At 47.3% G+C, this 23872-nt stretch overlaps 1 protein-coding gene across 1 annotated transcript in view; it reads left to right on the top strand.

The window, feature by feature from the left end:
- The window catches only part of CSMD2 (CUB and Sushi multiple domains 2), a 545662-nt gene that overhangs the window by 373906 nt on the left and 147884 nt on the right, over positions 1 to 23872 (top strand). Inside the window, exons 16-22 of the mRNA XM_008156972.3 lie at positions 1235 to 1373; positions 2343 to 2530; positions 3283 to 3471; positions 3662 to 3778; positions 11074 to 11289; positions 12713 to 12901; positions 19093 to 19262. Coding sequence (XP_008155194.2) covers positions 1235 to 1373; positions 2343 to 2530; positions 3283 to 3471; positions 3662 to 3778; positions 11074 to 11289; positions 12713 to 12901; positions 19093 to 19262 — 1208 coding nt within the window. The remainder of the gene's footprint in view (positions 1 to 1234; positions 1374 to 2342; positions 2531 to 3282; positions 3472 to 3661; positions 3779 to 11073; positions 11290 to 12712; positions 12902 to 19092; positions 19263 to 23872) is intronic.

Genomic DNA, 23872 nt, shown 5'->3' with positions numbered 1-23872 from the left:
AGAACCCGATGACACAGTCATCAGCGGCTCTGCTCCTCAGAGTCACTTACAGGCCTTGACAGGACGTCCACTCTTTTTTTTTTTTTTTAAATATATTTTATTGATTTTTTACAGAGAGGAAGAGAGAGGGATAGAGAGTTAGAAACATCGATGAGAGAGAAACATCGATCAGCTGCCTCTTGCACACCCCCTACTGGGGATGTGCCCACAACCAAGGTACATGCCCTTGACCGGAATCGAACCTGGGACCCCTGAGTCTGCAGGCCGACGCTCTATCCATTGAGCCAAACCGGTTTCGGCAGGACGTCCACTCTTGTTCCACAGTCACCGAGGCAGGAAACGTCTCAGATCATGCCCTGGCTCTTCAGGTTTCCACATGGACAGGACACACGTCACTTCCGCAGTCACGTGGCCTAGCATCACTTCGCTAGCGAAATACGACCATGTGCCCCAAAGGAGGAGGACTGGAAAAGCTCTCATGGCCACCATGGGGGCCCAGGGTCTGGTTGCAGGAAAAGGCAAGAATGATAGGAAAGGTGTGGGTGAGAATGGGAAGCTGAGGAGTGGGGAGAATGGGCAGAAAGACCAAGGGACAGTGATTACGAGCTTAGGGAGATCAGAGGTATGCCTAGACCACCGACATGGACAGCATTCCTTTATCCTTCCATCCATTCATTGATTCATCGAAGAGATACTCGCTGAATTTTAGCCCAGAGGGACAGCTGTGCCAAGCTCTGGGCTAAATGCTGGGGATTCTGAGTCGTGTAAGGTAATGACAGGGTCCCTGCCCTCACGGAGCTCACAGTGGAGCAGATCCTGCTGGGGCTCCAAGCAGAGGGCTCTGCCCACTCTTCAGCGCCAGAGCGCCAGGTGCTGGGTGTGGGGGTGCCTGGGAGGGGGGCGGGTCTCAGCCTCTGCCACAGGCCTGGCAGCCGAGTGAGGAACAAAGCAAAGACCACTGTGACCCAAGTGCTAGCTGTACTCAGCCCTTCTAGGGTGGCAAGGACTTTGAAGATTCTTTTCATTTCTCCCCTCTGGTCTTGAATGAAACGCCAAATGATGCAAATGAGCATATCCATAAGGGTCCCAGTAAACGAAACTCACAGTTTATATAGTTTACATAGTTTTTCAGACACAAAAACAATACTTGTATGTGGATACATTTTATAGAGAGGTCTTTTGTTTGTTCATTTGTCCCCCCAAGAAAGCTGCTTCTCTCCCTTCTGTCCCCCAGCTCCCTGCGGTGGTCATCTGACTTCGCCGAGTGGCACCATCCTGTCCCCGGGCTGGCCTGGCTTCTACAAGGATGCCCTGAGCTGCGCCTGGGTGATCGAAGCCCAGCCTGGCTACCCCATCAAAATCACCTTCGACAGGTGCTTGCAACCAGAGCCTCAGGGGAGGGGTGAGAGGTGATCTCCATGGAGTGGCGTGGGAGGGGAACTGGGGTGAGTGGGGACCAGCCCTGATGCTGCAATGTCAGCAAGTCAGAGAATACCAACAGGCTGCCTGGGTGGGGTACACAGCGCTGGCTTTGCCCTTGGCCTTGGCCCCAACTCAGGAGTGGGGTTTGTGCTGTTTAAGGGACCATGACTTGAGGGGTGAGGAGAAGGCTGGGGGTGTCAGAGGAGGGAGAGTGGGCAGATAGATGCCATGAGATGTGGAAGGAGGCATTAGCATCTACAGAGCATAACCCTGAAATTTCTAGGATGGAAAGGCAGCCTTCCTGACCTCTGACCCTAATCCTGCCCTTTCCCCACTTCCAGCTCCCACCAGGCTGTGTCCCTTTAGTGGGGAGAGAAGCCACCCAAATATGCACACTAACTTTAGACAGAGCATTCCTGGTCTAGAAGAGCAGTCCAAAAACTCTTCTGTGAAGGACCAGATGTAAATATTTTAGGTTTTGTGGGCACAAAGTATATCTATCACATATACTTTGCTTTTTAAAAAATATACCCCTTTATAAAGGTAAAAAGCATTCTTTGCTCTCAGACCATATAGAAACAGCCTACAGAGAAGGTCTGGCCCTGGCCTGTATCAGCTGACCTGGCCTGGAACATTCTAACCCCCGTGAGGCTAGTCCTGGTGCCTCTAGGCCTCAGGATGGGACACGGCCCAGGCCACAGAGAGGAGTGAGAAAGCTATGTCCACTGTGGGAGGAGGAGGACTTAAATACGGTAGAGAAGGTCTCCACGTCACTGGTGAATGTGTGCAAATCATATTAAAATATCCCTGCCTGCCAGAATCTGATTGTTCTAAAGCCCTGGGTCAGACAAGGCCTTTTGTCATCTGCACATTAATAAGCCTTGGGTTTCTCAAGAAGTCCTCGTCTCCGTCTTCGGCAGATTTAAAACCGAGGTGAATTATGATACTCTGGAAGTGCGGGATGGACGGACTTACTCCGCGCCCTTGATCGGGGTTTACCATGGGACCCAGGTCCCCCAGTTCCTCATCAGCACCAGCAACTACCTCTACCTCCTCTTCTCCACCGATAAGAGTCACTCGGACATCGGCTTCCAGCTCCGCTATGAGAGTAAGTCTCGGGGGGCAGATGGCAGGGCTGGCCTGGGTGGGTGAAAGTCTCCCCACTTGGCCCCATCCCATGGCATTCTCAAGGCTGTGCTCCTCAGGAGACCCTCCCTTGCTCTCAGCGTCTCTCAGAGCTCAACCTTTAGAGAGAATGAACGTTTCTCTCTAAAGAGCCTTTACAAAGAATTGAACCCTCGGAAGCAATGAAAGCTGATGGCCTGCACACCGTTCCTCACGGGCATATAGCAAGCCTCTTCCATGTGTAGACAATTGGGGGGCGCCATGTTGGGGACCGAGTATTTGCCGCTCGTGAAGTTAAAGTGAGCTGGCATCCCCCACTTGCTCACCTTTCCTCATCACCTTCTGCATCCATTGCTGGTGCCTCGATTTAGAGACACTGATGTCAGTGCAGCCCTACAGGCCACTGTAGGAAGTATGGCCGAGAGCCATTAGGACAGGGTCATTTTCTTACTCAGGTTTATATCCATATTACAAAGCCTTAGCAGACACTCAACTTAAGCTTATCAAATGAATGAATGAATGAATGAATGATCAATCCAGCTAACTTGTTTGCTCTGATCAGTCTTCAAATATTCTGTTGGCAGATATTGCCAGCACAGTTGATGAGTGAATGAATGGTAACTTAAGCCTGGTGTGAAGCGGGGTCTCTCCTCCCTCCCTCCCTGTCTGAGTCAGCTGGGGTCCCTCTGTGGGCTCGGTGAGCTGCCTTTTCCAGCTGTGGGCTCTCTTTTCCAGCTATAACCCTGCAATCAGACCACTGTCTGGATCCGGGGATCCCTGTAAATGGGCAGCGTCACGGAAATGACTTCTATGTGGGCGCTCTGGTGACTTTCAGCTGCGACTCGGGCTACACATTAAGTGATGGGGAGCCCCTGGAGTGTGAGCCCAACTTCCAGTGGAGCCGGGCCCTGCCCAGCTGTGAAGGTGAGACACATTATCGGGGGCACTAACGTAGCAGATTCTTTTTCTGCCACGAAAAACCAGGGGCCACTGACTCTCCCACCATCAGTGAGGGTTGTGGGTTTGAAAGGAGATGGGGGGGCAGGTTCCCAGCAGGATTGGGGGGAGCTCCTTGAGCCGGTCCATTCTTTCACTGCCCTCTTCACTCCTGTAGCACTCTGCGGTGGCTTCATTCAAGGCTCCAGTGGGACCATCTTGTCACCAGGGTTCCCCGACTTCTACCCCAACAACTTGAACTGCACCTGGATGATCGAAACATCGCATGGCAAGGGTGAGTGTTTTAGGGCCATTGCAGGTATTGGGATATGACACGGTCAGGACCCCACATTCCCCGGGTCAGAGTGACCACAATAAGGATCTCCCTACATAGTGACCTCTGGGCTTAGTCTGAGTTTTTCTCACCAATAAGAAAGATCCCAGAACCTTTCTCTTTGATCACAGAACTCACAAACAGAATGTTTTAAAATAAGTGTTTTTAAGAATCAAAATCCCCCATGAGGGAAGAAAGAGATCTTAGAGATTCCAAGGTCTCAAATCCTTAACGCAGTAGTCTGCTCTGAATTACTCCCCATGAGACAGTGACACCCTTTCTGTCTAAAACGTCTAAGCACGTCCAGTGGTGGGGAATTGGCCAACTCATTCAGCCAATAGGTACCTATTTTTTGATAGATCTGACCCCTCTTAATAGCCTGTTAAGTGCCCCTGAAACGTCCTTCCTTGTTCTGTGTCCTCGGGGAAATAGGATGTGTCTGCTCCCTCTTCCTCGTGTCCGCCCTTCCCATACTGGAATAGCAGTCCTCTTCACCCATCACCCCGCTGTCCTCACCAGGCTGGACCGTCGCCTCGCCTTCCCTAGCAGAAATGGTCTTTGGGTGTCCAAGAACAAGGGAGGGGTGCTTTAATAAAATAAACATTATTTTACAAAATAAACATTAATTAATATACTCTTTCATTCACTAAATATTGATTGAATGGCACCTGTGTGGCAGATACCAGGTCTGGGAATAAACAGTGGCCAGGCAAATATGGCTTTGACCCTCAAAAGCCTGTTCTTTTTTTTTTTTTTTTTCTTCAAATATATATATTTTTATTGATTTCAGAGAGGAAGGGAGAGGAAGAAAGGGATAAAAACAATAATGAGAGTATCATTGACAGCTGCCTCCTGCATGCCCCCTCCTGGGCGTGAGCCCACAACCAGGGAATGTGCCCTGACCAGGAATTGAACCGGTGACCTCCTGGTTCTTGGGCCAATGCTCAACCACTGAGCCACATTGGCCAGGCGGAAACCTATTCTGAAATTCATCTGGAGTCTTGGTTCTTAGCCCCTCTGCACTTTGGCAAACACCTAATGGATAGCTCACACCCTGGAGATTTTGATTTTTTATGCTGGAGTTGGAAACCAGCCATCTATGTTTTTAGAACACTTACCATTAATTCTGACGCATGCCCTTAAATAAGAACCTCTGATCTACAAGAATGAACATGTAGAAAAGCCGAAAAACAATGTTTAAGAGTAACTCTTCCAGATATTACAATGTTGTTATGGGCAAAAATAATTGTACAATTTGGTGTGAGTATAAAAGTGAACACACAAATAAAGGTCCAGAAAAAGGGGTGTGTGTGTGTATGTGTGTATGAGAAAGACTGTCTTTAATATGTGATTAAAGTGTCATTTCTAATCTACTGAAGAGAGAATGAATTATTTACTAAACGGTTTTAAAACAGTGGGCTTAAAGCCCTAGCTGGTTTGGCTCTGTGGATAGAGCGTCAGCCTGCGGACTGAAGGGTCCCAGGGGTTCGATTCTGGTCAAGGGCACATGCCTGGGTTGTGGAGACAATCCCCAGTAGGGGGCATGCAGGAGGCAGCTGATCAATGATTCATCATTGATGTTTCTATCTCTCTCTCCCTCTCCCTTCCTCTCTGAAATCAATAAAAATGAATTTTTTTAAAAAACAGAAGGCTTAAACATTTGGAAAGAAAGAAACAAATTGTACCTCATATATTTGACCACATAAATTCCAGTCCTAGAACATGAAACTCTAACCTCAGATAGGGACATATTTTAAGGAGTGACACCAAAAGTAGAATCTATAAAAGCAAAGACTGTTAGATTTAATTAAATAGAACTTTGAATGGAATTATTTTTAAGCCATTAAAGATTCAAAGAGTAAATGAATGAAAACATTTGCAACATATAATGTACTCAGGGTTACCAACCTGCGGCATGAAAAGCTCTTGGAATCTTGAAACTATTCCTGCTCTCCAGGCCTGTGAAATGAACAGATCTATAGGCTAACATTTCATAATAGAGGGAATACAACTGAAAAGACATCGCCTCCACTGATAGTGAAAGAAATGCAAATTCCACCAGAATGAAACACATTTTCCTTTTCAAATTGGCAAAGAAGATTGTAACCGTGCGCAGTCAGTGTGGAGCCACGGAGACTCTCCTTCACTGCTGACGTGTGATGCGGTTGAAACTTTCAGAGGGCAATTCCGCGATGTGGACCAAAAGTCTTAAAAATGCACATTCCTGCCCTAGCCGGCTTGGCTCAGTGGATAGAGCGTCGGCCTGAGGACTGAAGGGTCGCAGGTTTGATTCCGATCAAGGGCATATGCCTGGGTTGCAGGCTCGATCCCCAGTGGGAGGCATGCAGGAGGCAGCTGATAATTGATTCTCTCTCATCATTGATGTTTCTATCTTTCCCTCTCCCTTCCTCTCTGAAATCAATAAAAAATATATATATAAAAATGCACCTTCCATTGGACCCAGCAGCTCCACTTCTTGAAATTGACCTGAAGAAGAAAAGTAAAACTGTGCATTCAGGTTTTGCTGCAAGGATGTCTTTTAAAACACATTATTAATTGGAAAACTAGAAACTATTTAAATGTCTACCAGTAAGAAAATGATAAATAAATATATGGTGCAGCCAAATATTACAGGTAAAGTATACTGTTTATATAAGAAAAGAAATGTTGAAAGGAAAGCCAATGTATAGCCCCATCTAAGAACTGAAGCGCTTTCACTTTTGCCTTCCATGGGTCGACCTGCCAGGATTAGGATGGCCTGCAGCTTCTTGTGCAGGGCAGGACTCTGCAGCCCTCAGGCGAGCCAGTTGTCCCCTTGTCCCCACACTATTGTTCTTGAGCGGAGGGATCAGGACAGCGTCCTTGCTCATCCTGCAGAGCCGTTTCACCACGCCTGAGCTGGAAGCTGCTCCGTGACGTGAAGAGGGAAAGAAAGGCAGCCCTTTCCATCCCTAGAGGAACAGCCCCTCCAGTCATGATTTTCTCTGCTGGGCATCTGTCATTCAGGGCCATGTGTTTCGACTTTGCCTAGAAGTCAATGGAGTTCAACAGATTTTTAATACTTATTTTACACTTGCACTCATCCTGGGCGCTAGGAAAACATGGCCACTGGGTGTTGCCTGCCTTCGGGAAGGTTACGGTCCAGTGGCAGAGAGAGGAAGCCAAGCGATCTCTGATCTAGCAGGGCCAATGCCGAGATGGAGCAGATAGAGGTGGGGAACAGCCAGAGGCCAGCCCAAGGTGGAAGCAGGCCTGAGCTGAGACGTAGGCCATTCTTCCAGGATGAGTGGGAATTAGCCAGATGAAAGGGGTTCCAGGCAGAATCAACAAGACGTCAGTGACCTACGACCGGGTCATTTAAAGGCTTTGCCTAACCTTTATGAACAGCCAGCATGGCCCCTGAGTACCTTTCTCAGCCTCATCCTGAGCCCCGTAAACACTAAGTTCTAACTACGCTGAGCTTTCAGCTCCCAGAACTTCCCGGGCTTTCTTTGTTCTCTAAAGCTTTGCATAGAGGGACGATTTTCTTCTCTCTCTGACACTTCCTCTTCCGGCAGTCCTCTCTTCTGCACTGTTCCCCTGGCATGGACAGCACTTCGTCCTCCTGAACCACCTCCTCGAATGAGCCTTCCCAACCCTCTTCCCAGCCTCTGGGGTTGGGCTCCCCTCTGGGGACCCCAGTGGTCCTGCACCTCCCAGGTCTACTCCTGCCCCCACTGCACAGAACTTGCATTTTCATCCTCTGTCTCCCCCTCGGACTCAGTTCTTTGAGACACAAGTCTGCCTTGTTTCCTGCAGTTTCTTGGCTCGGCTCTATGCCTGGCTCATAAGAAACTCAAGAAATATTTATATGAATTGAATGAAAGTGAACCCAGACCCTTCTCCAAGAGGGCGCTGCTTGTAAGAGTATTTCAGGTAAATAGACCTAGTAGGCTACTCACTCTGTTTGCTCCCTAACAGGCAGAAGGCTATCAGTAGAAACTCAAAACTCTGGGAAATGCAGAATTATTCGTTTGCCACACACCCAGCCCAAGGGAACAGCCGATTCAGGAGCCCAGAGAAGGTATCCTTGCTGAGACCCCAGGATTGACATATTTCCTAAAACCCACAAGGTTGTCTGGGAGTTAGATGAGCTGAGCAAAGAGAACACCTACTATGTGCCAGGCATGGCGCTTTGCATATGCTGTCCCCGTCACTCCTCACTCCAAGCAGAGGGTGATACTGTCATCCACATATTGTAGTTGAGGAAACTCAAACTCAGGGTGTGCTGGGCAGCTGTGTCCCAGCCCCTCAGCAGGTCTCCCTCTGAAGCCCTGTCTTTCTGCTCCGGCCTGGGATTTGTGTCCTTCGTACGACTCTGCGTGGTTCACTCCGGTGAAGTATTCGTTTATGTGTATCTGTCACACCAACTCTGAATTCAAACGCCAACCTGGGGCCTCGCTTTCTATGACAATGTCTTCATTTTCTCACAGTGGCCAGAAGAGCCCCAAGCAACCAGCACAGCTGGGAAGCCCAGGGGTTCCGTCTCAGTTGTTTACTCATCCTTAGAATCCCTGCCAAATGTTCCCTCCTTTGGAGGGCTTTGTTTGCATGCAGAAGAGAGTTCAAGGCGAAGCGCTTCATCAACTCCGTTGGCCCTGTTACTGCATCTGGCCCCTCCCCACCAGCCCTGCGTTCCAGCTATGAGGGGAAGGGCCTACGTTCCACAGAGCCTGCCCCAAGCACTGTAGACCAAGAGCCGTTTTCCCATTTGCACACATTGGTGTGTTGGGAGGATAGGATACATGCGAGCTCACATACCCATGTGTCTCCAAGCATGCTCACACTCATCATGTCAAGGACCGCAATCCCTGGGAAGCCTTCCCAACCTCGAGACACCTTTGCTCACTCTTCCTGTGCCCCCACTCTGGATTCTTCCTATCGATGGTCTGTCTCCTCTACTAAACTGGCAGATTTTTCTCGGGGTTCCGCACAGGCCTGGCACTTAGTATGTGCTTAGGATCTATTTGAACAAACAGAAGGATGCATCTCAGTTACCTGGGCACAGACCATTTACAAGCTGCATCCCCAGTCCCACCACCTCTTCCGTTCCTCCACCCCCTACCCATAGAATCCCAAATACACCAGGCTCACCAGGTACTACCAACAGAGAGGCCAGACTGAACACATCTAGAATGCTTTCGCATTAAGAGCTTGGATCCAACTGTCATTTATCCAAAACGTGGCAGTAATTATCTAGAGAAGTATTTCTCAAACGTCTGTGTGCCCACAGGTCACCTGGGGGTCTTGTTAGCATACACATTCTGACTCAAGGTCTGTGGCCGAGGCCGAGGCCCTGCATTCCTAACAAGCTCCCAGGCAGTGCCCCTGCTGCTGGTTCATGGACTTGGAATAGTAAGTGGGTCCAGCACCCACCCCTCGTCTACCCGAGTTCCTGCCCTGGCACATCTGCGGCATACACTCCCACGGGCACACACACGTGTGGGTGGACATGCATTTACACGTATGTACACCCAATACAACCACTGTATCTGGATAAGTTCAAGGGTTGCTTTGAGTGTTGAGATCCTGCTGCTTCATAACCTTTTTCACACCCGACCCTTCTTGCTACCTGGTCTCTTTCTGTGATGTGAGAAGCAGCGTCTTGTAGCAGCTTATTGCACAGCCTCTGCGGCCGGATCAACTCCGTGCAGATCCAGCTCAACCACCTGCTAGCTGTGACCTCGGACCAATGACTTTATCTTTCTGTGCCTCCGTTTCCTCAGATGTGCAGTGGAGATGAGAATAATCGTACCCATGCCATAGCAGAATTAAATGAGTTTTCATATCTCCCCTTCCAATTGATAGGGGCCTCCCGCGGAGTAACAGAACGTGTAGGATGGTGACACACAAATGTTAATGAATATTATTGTTTTCATTTAGTGCCCTTCCCCCCTCCCCCTTGGTAGAGCTCTCCCTTTCTCTTCCTCTCAACTGCTCCTCCTTCTGCCTGTCTCCCTAATGCCACTACAGCCCAAGCCTCCATTCTGCCCCTTCTCTGACACGCTTCTGCCCTCCTCCGGCCCCTTCTCCATGCTGTGGCTTCAAATAGCACCTATTGGCTGGCGACTCCCAGATCTACTGCTGTAGCCCCACCTTAATCCTGAACCCCAAATCTATGCTCCCAGATGCCCACTAGCTGTCAATGCTTGGATGTTGACAACTCAGGTGTTCAAAGCTAAGTCCATTACCCTCCCACCACCTGCTACCCCAGGTAGCGAAATACATCCCCTTCCTTCGGCTCAAGACACTCTCAGTCATACCTTCATTTCTCCTTTGCACCTTTGCTGCTATTTCCGTCTATTTCCCTCCCTGGGGTCTTGTGTCCATTTCCTTTTCTCAGTCCCCCTGCCGCTCCCCAGCCCCTCTTGCCCAGTGCATGGCTGCCATCATTCTAACTGTTCTTTCTGCCTCTTCTCCCTCCACTTCGTCCTTCTCGCAGCCATCAACATCTTGCTAAGCCTGAAATCTGATCTGGATAGGTTGGCTTCTCATTGCCCCAGAAAAATATCCGTCCTCGTCCCAGCCTGCCTTCCCAGCCTCTATTGCAGATTGTTCTTGCTGAGTGTGTCCAGCCACACCGTGCAGTTCCCTGGGCCCTGGAACCCACAGCTCCTTCACACACACACCAGTCTCCTGCCTGGGACGCCCTCTCCCCTCTTACCTGGTTAAGCCCTATGCTTCCTTTTAAGACCCAAGTCAAATGTGTACTCCTTAGTGAGGCTCCCCTCTTCCTGCTGCACACTGCTTCCCATTCTGCACCCCGTTCCCGTGGCATCTGGCCTGTGTTCATTATAGCAATCATCACTCTACTATAGCTCTTTGTGTAATGTCTTGTATATCCCCTTGCACCTACCTGGCCCTGGCCCTGGATCCTAGCCCATAGGAAGCACTCAACAAATATGCAAATGTTTATGAATGGATGAATGAATGAATGAATGGCTATGAAGCAGTGTCATAGAACTAGCCATAAATCTCCCTTTCAAATTTTGACAACTGTGAAGCAGTGTGCTTCTCCCTGGCCAGACCTGTGGGCAGTGGTGTGACCCAGTTCATTCCGGTTCATTCATTCAGGTTCACCCACATGGACTCATCAGTGCAGGCTCGTACTTCTGCACACCCGTAGACACTTACGAATTGAAAGTGCTTGTGCGGGTCCTGTCCTGCAGCTGGGCTGCTTCAGCCATCTCACCGTGACCCTTCTGGCCTCTTGGCAGGTGTGTTCTTCACTTTCCACACCTTCCACCTGGAGAGTGGCCATGACTACCTCCTCATCACCGAGAATGGCAGCTTCACCCAGCCACTGCGGCAGCTGACCGGCTCGCGGTTGCCAGCCCCAATCAGCGCTGGTCTCTATGGCAACTTCACCGCCCAGGTCCGCTTCATTTCCGACTTCTCCATGTCCTATGAAGGATTCAACATCACCTTCTCAGGTAATGCCTGTGAGGGTCCCTTGGGGGAAGGGTGCCCCGTCTCGCTCTCTGCTGCCATCCCTGGTCTTCCCCGCAGATGGATAGTGCTGCACCCTCCAGTATCCAGGAAAAAACCTCCCTGCGGCAGTAACCGATAGCTGGGTTAGACCCTGGACAAACTCCCTGTAATGGGCTTGGAAGAAGTGAGCAGGTGATGGAGACTCTGCTTCTCTGAAGGTGTCTAGGTCTCCCTCTGAGCATGACTCACCCAACTGGCTGACCTAGAGGAATTCACAGAAGTCCGTTCCTGCCCTAGTAATTTCAGATACTTCTTTATCCCAATTCCACTTCAGTTAAAGAGGCCAGCCATTTAGAGAAGAGGAGAGGGAGAAGGGGGCTTGAAGGTAACATATCAGAGCGCTTTAGTTTTATTTGGGGCTTCTTCACCAATGCTAACCCAGAAGTAATAGATATTTGTCTCTGTGTTTAGGAATCCTGAAAAGAAAACCCTTTACTTTGGCATTCGGGGAGAAAATAGGACCCTTCGCTCCTCTAGTACCAAGTCCCCTTTGCCGCTCTTATCCCATTGCTCCCCAGGGTCCCCGCTTCCCAGCCAGGAACCGGGATATCAGATGGACTCTACCAGGTTGGGCAAGAGACATCTAGCCTCTGGGAAGTGGGCCTGGCCCAGCTCAGCTCCCTTCTTTCCCCCTAGCAGAAGCCACCTGCCATGGGCCTGGGCTGGCCCCCGATGAGACCTGGCCAGCCACTGTGCCTCATCTATCTGAGACAGACCCTCCTCCTCACCACACAGAGAGATGCCCTTGGGGACAAGGAGTGCCCACATCTCTGCTGTCACTAGAGGTACCAGGCAGGCCCCGGGCCCATAAATGCCCCTCCATCGCACTTGCCATCTGCCTCCAGGGCCAGCATCATGGAGGTGGCTTTGAGCGGAGCATTTGGATTCTTTTTCCAAGTGGAGCTTTCCCTCGACTGGGTCATACAGCCTGACCCTCCTGAACCAGGCTAATTGGATCGAGCTGGATGAATGCCTTGGGAGAAAGAGGCAGGACAGTCCGCACACCCTGCAGCTCAGGGTTAATATGGAGATGAAGGGGGAGAGGAAGGAGGGGTCAAGTCACAAGGAACCTCAGAAATCTCCTGGGAAGCAGGTTCCAGAGCACTGTGCCCCCCGCCCCCCATTCATGGCAGTGAGGCATCCCGACCACCCAAGGCACAGCCTGTGTGTCCCAGCCCTCCCTCACCGCCGGTCTGTCAGCCTGTTTCTCTCAGGCTCTCTCCCCTTTGCCCTTCGCCTTTTGTGGATCGCTGTGTGCGTGCTCTGTGCCTCCATCTGTCTTTCTCTCTGGATCGTCTCTCCCTGGTGTTTTCCTCTGTGACCCCATCTTCTGTCTCTGACCCCGCTCTCCTGCTGCCCTTCCAGAGTACGACCTGGAGCCCTGCGAGGAGCCTGAGGTCCCCGCCTACAGCATCCGGAAGGGCTTGCAGTTTGGTGTAGGCGACACCTTGACCTTCTCCTGCTTCCCCGGGTACCGTCTGGAGGGCACGGCCCGCATCATGTGCCTGGGGGGCAGACGGCGCCTGTGGAGTTCGCCTCTGCCAAGGTGTGTTGGTAGGTGGTCACGTGCTTTCATTTTGCTTCACTAATGGGGTGGGCCAAGCTTTAGTGAACCGGTGTGAGGTGGTGGAACGCACACGGGCCAAGAGGCCAACAGGCCTGGGTTTGAGGACTGCCTTAGCCAGTTATCTGCAGTGGGGCCTTGGGTGGCCTAACCTCCTGCTCCAGCCTCCTATTCCTGCTTCCTGGGCTGCTCCAAGGCGACCTGACCTGTGTAAAGTGGGTCCATAGTAGGCACTCAAATGAAATTGACTCCCATACTGTTCCCTCCCACCCCTAACACATCCCCATGGCTCCAGTGCCTCTTGCAGAGAAATCGGGGTGGAGCACTGGTGCTGGGAGTAGGCCTGTAGGAAGGAGGTATGACCTTTGCCCATGGAGAGGCCCAAGCTGGTGGAGTAGAGGGCGCTGGTACTGGTGTGATGGGGGTGCTAGCTTTTGAGAAACCTCAGAAAGGCTTCATCCATACAGCGGGCGAGGAGAGAGGAAGCGGGAGCTGGGTTCATTGACAGACCACCCGCTGCCCCTCAGGCAGGCTCCTAGGTGCTGGGGATGCAAAGTGAACAAAGCAGAGGAAGTCTCCCCACTCAGGGTCTCACATCCTGATGGGGGAGATCCGCTGTAAACCCATGGTTACGTAGTACGTCAGGCAGCATTGAGATAAATTAAGTCAGCTCAGGAAGCGCCGGAGGTGGTTCTTTTAAAAAGAGGGTCAGCAGAGGCCTCCCTGAGGAGCTGACATTTTAGAAGCTCAGAGGAGATTCAAGAAACTAATCACTCATATCTGGGAGAAGACAGAGCAGAGGTCAAGGCCCTGAGCCTTGAGGAGCAGCGCGGAGGCCCATCTGGAGCAAGCATCAGGGAGAAGGTAGATGATGAGGTTCGAGTCAGAACCAGGAGTCTGATCCAAGGCCCTGCCAGCCCCCCTGCCAGGGCTCCAGGCCTGGAGGGTGGGGAGAAATAGGGTGACCGCGGGGAGCAGGGACAATTGCTGGCTGTCCCTCGTTGTAAGGCTGACGGCTCTGCTTGCTTAATACTTGCAACGTGTGGCTGGAAGGAACACAGGCAGGATTAGTGGAGTACTTACCGTGCTGGCTATTACCCATGGAACTCACGCTTAGAGTGAAATAGTACATAAAACCGCAGTTCGCCAAACAGATAAAAGCAACACTACACTGACAGAAACGCGGCCGGCGTCTTGAGGGCCCTGGAGGTCAGCCTTGCTGGCCACAACTCCATGGAGCCTGGGGCCCTGCAGAGGACAGCTGCAAAAGGGCTGCAAGATGGGCTGGGCTTGGGCTGCACAGTCTCCAGGCTCAAGGTCAAGTCTCTGCTCTGCCATTCACAGCTGTTCGACCTTGGAGAGGCCACCAAGCCTCAGCCCCAGCTAGAGATAACAATATCCAACTCAGGCTCTGTTCCCCATTCGGTGACATCATTTACATAAACCTCAGGGTGCCCTATAATTATAATTTTGCCAATAACCTTTTCATATTATTTACTGGTAACCAATATCCCATCACCTTTTACAATCTCAGAAAGGAAACAGTGATACAAATAGATGCAGAATTCCATTTCTGACCAATTAAATAATCCCAGAGTTTATCCTTTCTCCTGGAACCGTCCCTCTGAGCATTCAGCCACCCCGACTTGGGCACACATTCAGACACACACGTCTCTGCCCTGTGCAAGTTCAGTGTGTATCTAGCTGTTAGCAGTTCTTCTCTTCTCTGGGAAAATATCCTCAGCTACGTGGTTCTGGGGGAAGTTTTTCTTGAGTGGGATTATACAGGACCACAGATGCACACTCCCTAAGCTTTTGCCCTTGATCTCATTGCATAAACTCAATTCTTTAACTTATTATTCTAATTACTGTTTGTTCGTGACACCTCACAATGTTTTCATTGTTACATTTTTCTTCCGATGCACATGTTATTAATACCACAGCAGTTATAATCCCCTCTAAGAGCCACCAGCCCTGCCGCAGAGCCGCAGGCTGCAGGTCTCACGGGAATGCCCGCCGGGAAGGCTCCCCGCTGCCACGTGCCCTGTGGGTGTAAAGGGAACGACTTGGCCACGCAGCGTTCCGGGAACATTCCCAGCTGAGAAGGAGCTGAAAGCTCTGGGCTCTAATTCATGGTGTGATGGGGTGACACAGCCCCGGACCTCAGGGACCCCTGAACTTGATGTGGAAGAGACAGTCGTGACCCTGGAGGACCCAGTCTGCCACACAGAGCATGGCCCTGTCCTTGGGAGCTCCCGTGTGATTGAGAAGGCCTGACCCTCTGCCCTCGGGAGCCCCAGGCTGATGGATAAGACACAGCCCCCGCCCTTAGTGTAACCTCTGCCGACGAAAGTCACAGCTGCCTGAACCAGCAGCAGCCCTCTCCTGGGCATGTGACTGCTTGTTTCCCTGGAACATTTATTTGTTTCCACTTACGCTCCTGTTTGGCTCTTCAGAGCATCCGCTCCCTCACCTCCTGTTACTTTAGAAACTCCCAGAAGCAAGTGCCACATCTCTATCCTCCCGTTCCTTCCCTGGTACCCAGGGCAAGTGCAAGGGGGTCAGGACCTGGTGACTGGCCCCATCCACAGCTCTCAACCCTGTTTCCCTCCTTATAAAGGTGTTGGGCATGTGGGGAGGAAGAGAGGGTCATTATGGCAGAGATGGGCCTACAGCTGTTTTTCTGAAAACCAGGGACAGGAAGGGGATCCAGTAATATGCGAAAGCCCATGTTTAAGGGAAGCCAATTTTTAGGAACTAGGTGGAAGGCAAGAGGGGTCAGAAACAGTGAGGGTGCTATGCATATCAGGCAGCTAACACATGCTTCCCAAGTGTTAAGGTGCCGGTGTTACAGAGTTTATCGGGGTTTCTGCTAGTCCCAGATCACGGGCAGTTAGGCCTCCAGGTGGAAGCAGGTAAGCTGCGTAGATTCACTTGGGATCGATGAGGAAAGAAAGGAGGAATAATACTTGTTAAAGGGCCTACTATGTACTAACCACTCCCCATATGGTCACCTATTTTGTCATCAAATCTCATGCATTTATTTTCTATAGTCTTACTAGAGGCTTGATGCACAAAATTTGTGCAAGGGGCTCGGCCCTCGCAGCCCAGCTGCCTCTCAGCCCTACCCGCGGTCATTCTGGAAGGTCGTTCCAAAAGTCATTCTGTCCCCCAGTCTAATTAGCATATTAGCTCTTTATTATTTAGGATGAGGATGGTGTTATTGTACAGATGAAGGCAGATGCAGAGGCTGAAGTTTAGAGAGTAGATATAAGTTATCTCTCTGCCTCCAAACTCCATGACAACCTCACTGAAGCACATGCCCCTCCCTAGATGGAGGGAACTGGGGTGTGTCCCCAGAGAGGATGGAGAGCTGTTTTGAAGAGCCTCCCATGTGAGGTGACTGAGTGATAAATGTCTGATTGTGCATAGCCCTCATCACTCCCTCCCCAAACCTCCCCTCTCATCTGATGCACCCAGAAAATGTACACACTCTAGAAACATTTCTACCTAAAGGGTCAGCAGCCCCCAGGGTACCTGCCCACCTCTGTGTGTCTAGCTTTATGCCCAGCTCACGTATTCATCACGCACCTTTGGTCCATTTGCAAACAGGCTGAGGTTAGATATCGGAAGTCTAGATCATGGCTGTCCTGGGGAAGTTTGGGGTACTCTAAGAAAATACCATAGATTAGGTGGCTTACACAACAAACATTTATTCCTCATGGTTCTGGAGGCTGGGAAGTCCAAGGCCAAGGTGCTGGTGTTACAGAATTTACCAAGCAACCTAAAAATATGCAGGAGTACCGGAGGCACAGGAAAAACCCATTTATTTCCAGACGTTCCACATGTACCGGGACAGTGACTCAGGGGAGTCTGTTTCTCTCCAAATCCCGAGCAAGCCAATATGGAGGGAGATTTCCCTTTATACCCTTTGGTTTATTTGTCCCCCAGATATGGGATGGGACTTCCAGACCTTTCTCAGGCTTTGCAAAAATCCCCGTGTGTTGGGTGAGGGCCCTGAGACCACATCTAAAGGCCTGGCCTGGCGCCAGTGCTGATTACTCCGTCTGGGAGTTGTGTATTGTTCATGAGAGGTTTATGGCCTCTGTAAAATGGGAGTAGTACTTAGGTAACAGTTCTTGCAGGACAAGATAATTAAAGAAGGGGCAGTGACTAGACTATAGACTAACAAGAATGTGCATTAGGTTACTGGCACAGATTCAGATTGCTAGCCCCCCAAAAAATGTCTCATTTTCCCCATCACCGGCAGATCCACTGTCTGGTGACGGCCCGCTTTTGGGTTTGCAGATGGCAGCTTTCTTGCTGTGTCCTCACATGGCACCAAGGGCTCTGGACTCTCCCTTTGCTTATGAGCACGCTGATCTCATCACCAGGACCTCATCTAAACCTAATTACCTCTCAAAGGTCGCACATTGGGGATTGGGACTCCAACATATGAATATGGGATGAAACACAAGCATTCAGTCCATAGTAATGACTTACCTAAAGTCTTAGGAAACAGAAGCCAGTCCTGAACTGGAAAGAACCCATTGAGAAAGTTGGGACTTGGTAGTGGAACATGGTCACCGTCTTCAAAGGTCTAAGAAGCAGCCTTGGGGACCAGACAACACAGGGTATAACCAAGCCTGGGAGAGCTCAACTCTGAATGTACATCACATGCTTTGTCTGCATTGCCCTGGCCTAGTACTCCAGGCTTAGGGTCATTAGAGGTGAATATATGGTCAAATCGATGGCCCATTGGTTGACCTCAGCAAGGACTATGCCTAGAAGAGGGACATTGGGGGGCGATTCAGAGGAAGCCGACTTGTTACATCAGCTTCAAAGATTCAATAAAGTCTCCAAATTATTTGTATGTCCAGACAAAAAAAAAAAACGGACCTGCCATCTGGACTTGTGTTTTAACATCCCTCCGAACCTAATTATTTTTAGGACTGTACATCTTCTGAAGTCAGTGTACTCTGTATTCATTCATTTTTTCATCTGGCAAGTATTTATTTTATAGATGATCTGGGCTAAGCCTTAAAAATTCATAGATTCATTAAGCATGACCCTAGCTCTCAAGTAATCATAGTTCGGGTGGGGGATCCAGGCCAGTAACAAGCAACCAGGGTGCAGTCTTCTAGCTGCGGTGACAGGGGAATAACAGGGAGAGGCTTCACAGTTATTAAAGACCTTGGGAAGCCAACTGCAGGGTTCTTCAACGCATGCCATGCCACTGAGCTACTCCCCCTTTCCCTCTTGTCTGCTCATGGCCGCCCTACCCAGGCACTGAACAGGCATTGGGGATATAGAGCTATGACCAAGCCCTGAAAGATCCTCAGTGCAGTGGAGGAGATAGGAATAAGTCAAGTAAAATATGATAACTGCTACAAATAAAGTTATGGGGACAATGCAGAAATAATAACAGATTCTGGAAGAGAAGAAAAAGATTTGGGAAGAGGGTGTGAATTCATTAGCCCATTGAAAGAAACAGGGTTTCAATGGGTCCGTGGGAAAAATTTCCCCCGAGCTTCAGGGGCCCTAAATTCCAGGACCAGCAGGGATTGAGTTCTCAGCCCCCTCCTCTTCATAAATTGAGAAACTTGATCTAAATTGCAAAGCATAAGGTTCTTTACCTTTAAAACTGGGATGGTAATGGTGCCTACCTTATGGGGTTGCTTGTTGTGACTAATGACTGAAATGATCCTTGTGAAGCTCTGAGATGCTAGCAATTATTACTCGATCTTGTCCTCTCTCAGTTTCTATCCTCCAATACAGAAAGGCTTCATGTCTCCTCACTTGGCTGCTGCCATCCTCCCCTGACATCCTCCTCGGTCATTTCTGTTGCTATGATACCATGAGAACAGGTGTGGGGAATGGCTGCTTCATAACACTGTGAAAGTAAACGGTATCTGGTGGGTTTGTTTCTGTTTCTGCAGAAGAGAGACAGACAGACAGAATGAGAGAGATAAAGAAACCAAGCAGATTTGTAGGAGGGCAGGTGTTAAAAGAAAAAAAAAAAAAAGCCTTGATAAGCAGACAAATGGACAGATAAATAGGCATTTTGGCAGGTAGAGAGGCAAACAGCTTGTCAACGTTGTAAGGTTCTCCAGCGCTGTGAGCTGTTTTCCTGATGTAGCTGATGGGAGTTAATCTGTGATTATTGTGATTCTCTTTCCAGCTGAGTGTGGGAATTCAGTCACGGGCACTCAGGGCACTTTGCTGTCCCCCAACTTTCCTGCGAACTACAATAACAACCATGAATGCATCTACTCCATCCAGACCCAGCCGGGGAAGGGGATTCAGCTTAAAGCCAGGGTTTTTGAACTCTCTGAAGGCGATGTCCTCAAGGTAACGCTGATAGATTGTTTAGCGCATGTATGTTATAGTATGCAAAAGTGTGGTCAGCACTTACTTATCTCTGTGTGAATGACCCAAACTTTTCTTCTGCCCTCCTGAGTCCCAAGATATTACCCTCAGTCGCCTGGGAGAAAGTGAGAACCTAAAAAAGAAGGGGTATGTGAGTATCCCAGAATGTGGCTTAGGAGCTAACTGCTCACGAATACATACTATGTGATTGATTATGGGTTGACAACATAATAAGAATAAAAGAATAATACATTCAGTTAGAATGGCCAATGGATCATGTTTTCCATTGTGAACTCTGACCATCAACTTGGATAAAGAAGAGCTGTGTGCATGTGTGTGTGCACTAGTATAGATATGTTTGTGGATATAAATACATGTATACATATGTTTCCACATGTGTGTAAATCTGTGTCTAAGTATTCATTGGGTTTGAGGGATCTGTGTCTGTGCATACTTGTCTCAGTGTAGTGTGTGTGTGTGTGTGTGTGTGTGTGTGTGTGTGTACGTGCTTATGTATGCCTTGAGTACATGTTCACTCGTAGATTATTCCATTGTGTCATGATGATGGCCTATGTGTGGAAGTGGGGGTAAGGAAGGTAGATTTAAGATACATGTAAGAGAAAGCAATGATAGGACTGGATGATAGAGAGGGTTGTAGACAGGAAATTGTTTAGACATTGAGCATACATATGACTTGTATTTGTGTGTGTGTGTTGATTAAGAGTGTATCTCCAGTAATGTGTGGTATGTGTGTATGCGTATAATCAGTGAGTTGACTGGAGGATTTATCAAAGAGCTGCCTTAATTAAAGTCGGTTATTAGGGAAATCTCACACAGAGTCTTCATTTTCATCCTAGGCCAGTACATTTTTTAGCTCATTTTAATACGTCTTAAACTTCACCCACACACATACTCTAGCTGTCTCTCAGTACCACTGGATTCCTTTTATTCTGGCCCCTAACATCGGCAAGACAGGACAGACCTTTAAATGCAATAGTATATAATGACAGCTCTATGCGTGTGCCCATGAAGCAAGTGAATCTTCTACGGGCTCCCCTGAAGTGACTGCAGGGACATAAAAACAGGAATGTCCTCTCTCTCTCTCTCTCTCTCTCTCTCTCTCTCTCTCTCTCTCTCTCTCTCTCTCTCACACACACACACACACACACTTTAACACCAGGAGCAGGCAAAGCTCCTACTATGGCCTCTTCTGGCTTAACTCTTCTGCTCACCCCCACGCTTACTCGCCCTCTGTAATGTGCCAACAGAAAATCAACTGGATGTGTGGATGTGTAAATATTCAGTAGGTCAGAGGAAGGGACCCATCTGAGCAGTCAGAGCTAATTGCCCCTCTCTAAACAACAAAGGGAAACAAAAACTTTAAAAGCTCCTAATTTGTATTCCTAACAAGATTTGAGAGAATATTATATTTATGACACAAAAATAGGCAATAATGAAAGCAGAGCAATCTGAGATGAGGAAAGATTGAATAGAGATGAAAAACATGATCACCCAATTAAAAAATGGAATGGAGGCAATGAACAGAAGAGGGTAAACCACAGAAAAATGAAATTAGTTTATTATAAGATAAATTAGAGAGACTCTTCCACATCGCATAAGGAAATGAAAAAGAAGATGCGTTTATATTAATAAAATGTACAATCAATCCACAGTAAAACTTTATGTGCCAAATAATATAGCATGAATAAATTAAATAAAAACTGCAGAAATGTAAAAAATTTTAATAAAGTTACAGTCACCATGGAAGATTTTAATATACCTCTGTTACTCTCTGGCATAAGGATTTAGATAGCTTGAATAATGTAACAGAATAAATCTAAAGAAAGTATGAGAAAGATACTTTTTAAAAAATATATTTTTATTGACTTCAGAGAGGAAGGAAGAGTGAGAGATAGAAACATCAATGATGAGAGAATCATTGATCAGCTGCCTCCTGCATGTCCCCTACTGGGGGTCGAGCCGTAACCCGGGCATATGCCCCAACCAGGAATCGAACCGTGACCTCCCGGTTCATAGGTTGACACTTAACCATGGAGCCACACTGGCCGGGCAAGAAAGATACTTTTAAAGATAAAGTTAAAAATAAAAAATAGCAATTATCAACAAAACCAACTATTTCTTTGAAGACTTTAGTAAAATAGACAAACTTGGCAGGACTGATCAAGGAATGAAGAAGTCACAAATATATACTATTAACGATGGAAAAAGGAACATAGTCATAGCTAGAGTAGAGATTATGAAAATAGTAAAAAAAATATTTAGGAACAACTATAAGCCAACATATCTGAAAGCTTAGATGAAATTGAACTTTTTATATATAAAAGTATTAACATCAAGAAAAATTTTGAATAAACCAATAAATTACGATTCCCCCATATTCTCCCTCAAGGGCCCTGGGCCTAGACCATTTTGCAACTAACAACTTCAAGAAACAATTAATCCTTGAAATAATTAAACTGTCTCGGAAAAGAAAAACATTAGGATCCATCTCCTAACTCATTTTATTTAAATGAGGAACAAGTAGAAACACTGACATCAAACTGAGTAAGGGCAGCATAAGAACAGAAGCTACTAGGCCAGTCTCACCTACGATCATAGGTCTAAAAATTCTAAATACAATATATTGCATCTAGCTGGGTATTAAAACAAAACTAAGTGGAATTGATTCCAGGAATGTGAGGATATGTGTCATTAGAAAAGCTCATACTTTATTTATTCGGCAACACTATGAAATTGCCATTTTTGTAGGTCAAAAGTAATTGAATATTGGCAATTTCAGCATGTGGTTCAACCTAATATCCCATAAACAGAAGAGAAAAATACATGATCCTGCCAATCAATGCCCCCCCAAAACATCATGTAATGAAATTATATATCATCCATGATTTTTAAAAATATCTCATGCAATCATAGGCAGAACTTTTTTAATCTTTTTAAAAGTTTCTACCAACACCTACAGCAAACATTATTCTTAATGACAACACTTCCTGAAGATACCCAGTCAAGGCAGGTCTAAGACTGGGTATCTTCTATCACCAGTTGTATTCAACATTATACTGCCTCTCCAAGCCACTATAATTTACCTCCCCCCACAAAAAAAAAGAAGATAGAAAGAACAAAGAAGCTATAAGGTTTAGAAAGGAATATATAAAATGTCTCTTATTCCAAAAATACAAAAGAATCAACTGATAAACTATCAGAACCAATAAGACAATTCAGCAAATTGCTGGTGTTTCTACAACCAATTAAAACATAATTGGGCGGGGGGGTAGGGGTGTAATCTCATTCATAATAGAAACAAAGCTATATCGTATAAACAATAAGCCTAACAATAATGTGCATAATCTTTACTGAGAAAATAAAACCTTATTTTGAAGGGCATTAAAATAAATGCAGGGAGGTTTCCTGTTCATGGATGAACAAAAGGTATGAATAGGCAGTTCACAGAAGAGAAAAGTAGAATTAATGATAAACTTATGAAAAAATGCTCAACCTCAGTGATAACCAGGGACATACAAATTAAAGCAAGGTACCATTTCACACCCGTCAAATTGGAAAAAATCAGAATGCCAGAAAATACAAAGTGTTGGTGAGGATATAAAGCAGTGAAAACGGTCATACATTATTAGTGAGATAAAATTGGTATTACTCTTCGGAAAGCAATCTGGCACTATCTGACAAAGTTGAAGATGTGCCTTCATTGCAGCCAGTTTCTCTGTTCTAGATGTGTGTCCTAGATGAACTCCAGTGCATGCATGCGTTCAAGCAGACATCAGTATTCGCATTGTTTGCCACTGTGTGTAAAAAGCTATCCATTTAGCATATTTATTTTTAAGCCAAGCCATCTTGCTGAGTTGTCAGATGTAACGGTACATGTATATCAAAACATCAAGTTGTGTACCTTAATTACATACAATTTTCATTCATCAGTTATGCCTCAAGAAAGCTGAAAAATAAAAACATCTAAAAGAGAGGGAAAAAATAAAGAAGCTGAGATGTAGCGGATGCACATAGATTCTCCTAGATTTCTCAAGGGGACGTTCCCATCACCTGTACACAATGATTATCTGGACCATCGAAGCAATTTTCTTATAGACAAGCAATATTCTGTTAGGAAATAAATGTATACAGAGACCCTATTCCCAGTAGCAATCAAAAATATAAAAATATCCAGGAATAAATACAGAGCTTTATGGAAAGATATAAAAGACAACATGATTAAATGGAGCCAGACACTTTGTACATGGAAGATTTAGTTCCCTATAAATGCATTTTTTCTCTAATTCATACATTTAATGTTTATCAGAATTATACAGGTTGATTGTATTCTTTTCTTTTGTAGGGAAGATTTTGTTTTTGATATGAGAAAATTCTTTTTGAGTGTATCTAGGAGAATAAATATGGGAGCATATTTTTTAAGTTAAAAGAAGACAAATGAGGGAGCACTTGCCCTATTACCTATTTGTATTATAAAACTACAGTAATTAAAACAATATGGGTCATGCACAGGAATAGACAAATAGAAGAATGCAATAGACCAGAAAGTTGACAAACAACACCAAGTTTATATA

Source organism: Eptesicus fuscus, chromosome 9, assembly GCF_027574615.1.
Source record: "Eptesicus fuscus isolate TK198812 chromosome 9, DD_ASM_mEF_20220401, whole genome shotgun sequence".
In the NCBI taxonomy this organism is placed as follows: domain Eukaryota; kingdom Metazoa; phylum Chordata; class Mammalia; order Chiroptera; family Vespertilionidae; genus Eptesicus; species Eptesicus fuscus.
Note: the sequence above shows the minus strand (reverse complement) of the source record. Positions and strands in the feature narration are given on the sequence as shown.